This window comes from Penicillium malachiteum, assembly GCF_028827825.1.
Source record: "Penicillium malachiteum strain IBT 17515 chromosome Unknown utg000002l:1.0-8849297.0:1.0-8852440.0, whole genome shotgun sequence".
NCBI lineage: Eukaryota > Fungi > Ascomycota > Eurotiomycetes > Eurotiales > Aspergillaceae > Penicillium > Penicillium malachiteum.
In genome coordinates, this window is record NW_026643095.1 from 4,468,962 (window position 1) to 4,474,667 (window position 5,706).

The window sequence follows — 5,706 nt, forward strand, 5'->3', positions numbered from 1 at the left end:
TAGAAAGAACTCTCTCAGCGTTGATTAGGACTAAACCAGTAGCTAAAAAGCTACTCTGAATAGTAGTTGGTTGAAAAGCTTCTTACTGGGCACGCTGGTAATCAGCTAAGAAATCAAGCTTTTCGATATGGTTATAGCCTGTACGTGTAAGGTTGCTTATAAAACGACCATATGTATGTTTCAACACTACAAAACAACCAACATCTAGTGGCTGTAATAGATATAATGAATATATAGGCATATAGAGTGGGATAATGTTGTTTTCAGTGCAGATTCGGTCAAGTTGGGGTATAAGATGGCTTCCATAGCCATCAAGAATCAATAGCCAAAAACGACCACGGACATGTGAATTTGTTGATGGGTAGACTTCTCCAAAACCCACCCGACCCATGGGTACCCATTTGGGTCACAAACAGAGCAAACATGCCCAGACTTTGCTGCTGTATAAATTATGCATTTTGGCGTTGTATTTTTGGGTATTTCCCTTATGGCCTTTAGGCTTTTGGATACTAGGGTCTTAACTAATTCAATCCACTCTTAACTTAATCCATTTCATCTACTCTGTTGCTGTCTAATTCTTTCTTCTATTCTGTCCATTCTGTCTGTTCCATCCTGCCATCCTGTCTGTCTTCCTGTTCTATCCCGTTTGTCTTCCAAAGCATATAAACTAAGATAGGCTTTTGTGCATAAAATATAGTCTAATGAAATCTATAGAAAGGCTAGCGGCATCTATCATAATACTATAAGGCTTTAATATAGTTATTATAGACTAGATTAAAGAGTATATTATATAAATCTTCTAGGGCTTAGTATAGGGCTTATTATAAACCATAGTATAGAGTAATAATATATAGTAGGCTATTATCAGTAATATAGGCTTTATATATCTCTTTTAAATCAGATAAGATATATAATTAGGCTTTTATCTTCTCTTTGCTGAATATTACTAAATCGGAGGACTACATCTTAGTATTTATAGGGGTTATAATAGAGATATTTAAAATAGTAGAATATAGCTTCTATAGTAGGGTCTAATTTATATAGATAAAAAATAGATACTTACTATAATAATTTAAGATAATTATAGATATAATTAAATATGGCTTGGTCTGTAAGACTATTAGACTAAATCTTTACTTATATTACTAAGAGCTATATATATAGTATATATGGTTTCCTATTAAATCTAGAGGGGTCTGGTAGGGTTGGTTAGGCTGGTATAGGGACTAAAAGATATTAAATCTGATCTTACTACATGCCTGTTCAAAAGTCTGGTTACACTTTTTGCGTAGAACTTTAATTTTCCAACCCACCAACTTCAAAAATTCATAACACCGCCAAAATGAGAGCTTTCGGCACCGTTATTAGTGAAAATCAACCACGAAATACAGAGCTTTCGACTGAAGCTCGGTGTGCAATTATTACCGCTGTTAATTAGGTCAAAAACCAGCTCATATTGCGCGTGATCTTCAGGTCAGTCGCATGACCGTGTATCGCACGATGAAACGGTTCGAGGAAGTCAACAACATGAAGTCGCGTCCTCGTTCAGGGCGCCCCCGCTCAATTAACGATCGAACTACGCGTTATGTTTATCGGATGTGTCGCAGGTTCCCTAGGTTAAGCTGGGCGGCCTTAATTGCCGAGATAGGTATAAGCATCTCAAGGTCAACTGTCTATCGATGTTTGCGCCAATACAAAATCCATAAATGGAAATCCCGCCGTTGAATCCCATTAAAGAAAGAAGATGTTCGTCAAAGACTAAATTTTACACGCCAATGGCAACATTTCAATGACTTAGAGCGATTAGCATTCAGCGACGAATGCTCCGTTCAAAGACGCTCAAATTCAACAACTCAATGGGTGTTTCGGCTTGCTTCAGAGGCTTATTGACGTGATTTAGTGAATCTGACTAATCATGGCCATGATATTGCGCAAATGGTTTGGGGTGCTATTTGGATTGGTGGCTGTACTGATCTAGTGATTATGAAGCGTGATTCTGAAGCCCCTCGTGGTGGATACTCGGCTAGATCTTACCAATGGGCTCTCGAAGAAGCTTTTTTACATCACTATACACCAGATATGATCTTTCAGCAAGATAATGCCAGGTCTCATACCGCGGAGACTACACAAGAATTTTTTATGGCTCATGGAATACACGTCATGGATTGGCCTGCCTGTTCACCGGATTTAAACCCAATTGAGGTCTGCTGGTTCTTGCTAAAACGCGAGGTTTTTAAATTACGCCCTGACCTACGTCACACTGGACGTTCCTTAGTGGCCTGGACTGAATTTCATGCTTTATTAAAGCGTGCTTGGTGGAATATTCCACAAGAAACCATCGATAGCTTAATCCGGTCATTTACTAAGCGTTGTAAGGCGGTCTACAACGTCCGGGGATATTACACTAAATATTAGTGTATTGATGGAAGGAATATCTATTCAACTGCATTACCATAGAATATTGAATTAAAATATTAAAAACTGGATTTTTAAGAATTTCTTTAGTGTAGTGGTTAATTTTTTCGGCCGGAAACTTTTATATGGAGTGTAACCAGACTTTTGACCTATTATGTACTATATAAGCTAGTGTTATAATTATTGTATCAGAGAAAAAAAGGGGTTATTAGTTAGAGGTAATTCTGGTGGGGTTTCTAGGGTGAATTATATATAACTTAATATATTTATATTAACTAAGAAGGATATTATTCTATATGATAGACTAAAGTAGGACTTGAATTTAGAATAAGCTATATTAGATATACTATCTAGAATAATATAAGGAATAGAGAAAAATAAGAGATAGTCGAGATATATAAGGATATATACATTATATATAATCAGATAATAGATATAGGCCTATAATACTTTTATCTTTAAAAGGGTATTAAAGAGAAGATATTTTAGAGATAACTTCTCTCTAAAACCCTAATAGATATTAATATAATATAAAGAACTTATATTTAAATAATTAAATTAGATGATCAAAATATTTACTAGAGGATTAAGATAAGGGGTTTTGGATTTAAATTCTACCCTCTCTATTATTGATCTAGAATATTAATCTATTAAGTTTATTAATTTTTATTAATTTTATTAATTTTATTAATTTTATTAATTTTATTAATTTTATTAATTTTATTAATTTTATTAATTTTATTAATTTTATTAATTTTATTAATTTTATTTAACTTTATTATAGTAGTACTAGCTCCTAAGACCCCTATAGTAAACCCTAAAGTAGTAAATATTCTAGTGGGACTTAGTTATATACTACCTAAGGAAAATAAGGGGACTATGTAACAGGTTGAACCCGACGAGGGCTTGTCAATCCTCGACAAAGCCTAAAGCCACGATCACGTACGGTCATGTTCGACGACAGTTGACCACGGACATCTCCGCTTACAGCCCCACACGTGATCCGCGGAAAGACATATATACCCCATCATGTACTATAGCTTCCTCTTCCTTAAGCATAAAGGTAAACTGTATGTCGGCCTATTGTTACGAACCGGCTGTCAAGCAACGTGAGTATGCACTTCCAAAGTGTTACTTACCGCAAGCCGTTATCCTGCAACTGTACCGTCGCCGTCGCTGGGCCTTACACGGGCTCGAGTCTATAGGGATCCTTGCACGGTAATGCTTGATCAGGGTGTCCGCTAGCAAGTCAGTCACGAGTGATGGAATCACGAGTGAGCTCCCAAGCTAGTTTGAGGTTGGTCTTCAAAGGTTCGACTGTGATCAAAGTATCTGAATTGCTGTACTGTAGGTCTCAATAACAATAGAGTAATAATCGCGAAGAACTAAATACATGATGGGTAACGAGTGTCCTTATATATCTAGTCCTTCCTATCCGTTCGATGGGACCGGATCCCATCCGTCAGTGTGATCCGATCTCATCCCATCGTGGGATGGGATCTTGTCCTATCCATGCATGGGATCTATTGTTGGAATAGTCCCGTTGGTCACGTGTCATGGGGCCGGAAGTGGCCTCTCGTGCACCGTCCTTCCCGTATAGCCAGTATTCTTTCAGGCGGTTGATAGCATGCCGAATATGGCTCCTGTTGATGCCTGAGGCCCCAAATGGACATGCGTCCATTTGGGCCACGCGTCCATTATGGCCGGTCGTCCAGTCTGGGTCCGACCGCCAACTGATTGGTCCGTAATTGCTCCTGGGAGATCCCTCCGTAGTGGGTCCGTAACACCATCCCCCTCTTTCAGGTCTTTTGGTCCCCAAACGACCTTTGATTTGTTTTTAAACGTTGAACCCCCCTCAGGTAGGTGAGGCCCTTACTTTTCTGTATTTTCCCGTGTTCGTTGACCATGTCTTCAGCAGGAATCTCCGGCTCGAAGCTCCAAGATCGTATCGCCACTCAGGGTTTTCGTTCAATTGCCCCTTGCGATCGTTGTGTGCGTTTGCATAAGTCGTGTGTCCGTTCTTCGAACTCGAAGAAGTGTAGCGAGTGTGTTCGCGGCGGTGGAAAAGTGAAGTGCACCATGACTTCTGCTCCAACGTATTCCGAAGCCGAATGGCGAAAACTGGTTAAAATGCAGGCCGAGATTGCGGAGGAACGTCGCGCCGCTCTCGAAGCCAGTCAAGAGGCCATGGCTCGCCTGATGCGTCTTGATCGTCATGAAGCCTTGCTCCGCGATCGGGCTGGTGACTTCATTGCCCGTGATTACAATAAGATTGCCCAGCTCGAGGAACTTGAGCGTCGTGAGAAAGAAGAGATCGAGCGTCTCGAAAAAGAACGTGTCGAGGCCGATCGTCGTAAAGAGTGTGAAGCAGAGTCTTCCAGTGCCGCTACTGGGTCCGATAAAACTGCTCTTCCGGTCGTCCGTGACCAGGTTCTTGCGGCAACGTGTGCTGGTGGTGATCCTACTCTGACGCAGATGGTTGCGTCGGTGGATCCCAGTTTTTCTTTGGATGGTATTGATTTCGACGCTTTCTTGCGTTCCGTCCCGCAGGGGTTCTCTTCGCCTGCGCGTAGTACTGCCTCACCAATTGGTGACAGCCAGTCAAATTCTTGATGGGTTCCCATGTGTTTTCCGAGGTAGGGTAACCTTGCCATTTCACCAGGAGTTGTTGCTGATTGTCGTGCCATCGGTCCGCTAGGATTTCTTCAACCTCGTATTCTTCTTCGCTAGCGTTTTCGATTTCAACTTCTGTGGCGTTTTCTGCACTCTCTGGCGCTGGTTCCAATAATGAGACATGAAATACTGGGTGAACTCGTTTCATGCTTTCCGGTAGTCGTAGTCGGTAGTTCACGGGTCCAGTTTTCTCGTCAATGGTAAATGGTCCTAGTCGCTTGTGGTCCAGTTTCTCACTTGGTCGTTTTGTCTTGATGTTTCGTCGCAGCAAGTAGGCCTTGTCGCCTGGCTTCATGTCTGGTCCGGGCGTGCGCCTCCGGTCGACGTACATCTTCATCCGATGATTAAAGAACTCGATATCTCTAACCATTTGCTGGTGTAGGTTTTTGATGTTCTCCACTTGTTCTTGCGCCCCTGGCGCCACCGCGTGTTCCCCGATGGGTTCACCGATGAGTGTTGGGTTTCTTCCGTAATTTGCGTAGAACGGTGACAATCCTGTAGTCGCGTGCATAGCGTTGTTGTATGCGAACTGTGCAATGGGTAGCAATTCTGCCCAGTTGTCTTGCTGGTAGTTCACGTAGTGTCGTAGGTATTGTTCCAATGTTTGGTTAACCCGTT

At 41.3% G+C, this 5,706-nt stretch overlaps 1 protein-coding gene across 1 annotated transcript; it reads left to right on the plus strand.

The window, feature by feature from the left end:
- Nucleotides 1–4,494: 4,494 nt before the first annotated feature.
- On the plus strand, nt 4,495–4,885 carry N7483_004685 (uncharacterized protein; the record flags this gene model as incomplete). The annotated part of the gene is made up of 2 exons (XM_057088122.1): nt 4,495–4,775; nt 4,846–4,885. 2 exons carry the CDS (start codon nt 4,495–4,497, stop codon nt 4,883–4,885), a joined length of 321 nt encoding a protein of 106 aa, XP_056947951.1.
- Nucleotides 4,886–5,706: the final 821 nt, after the last annotated feature.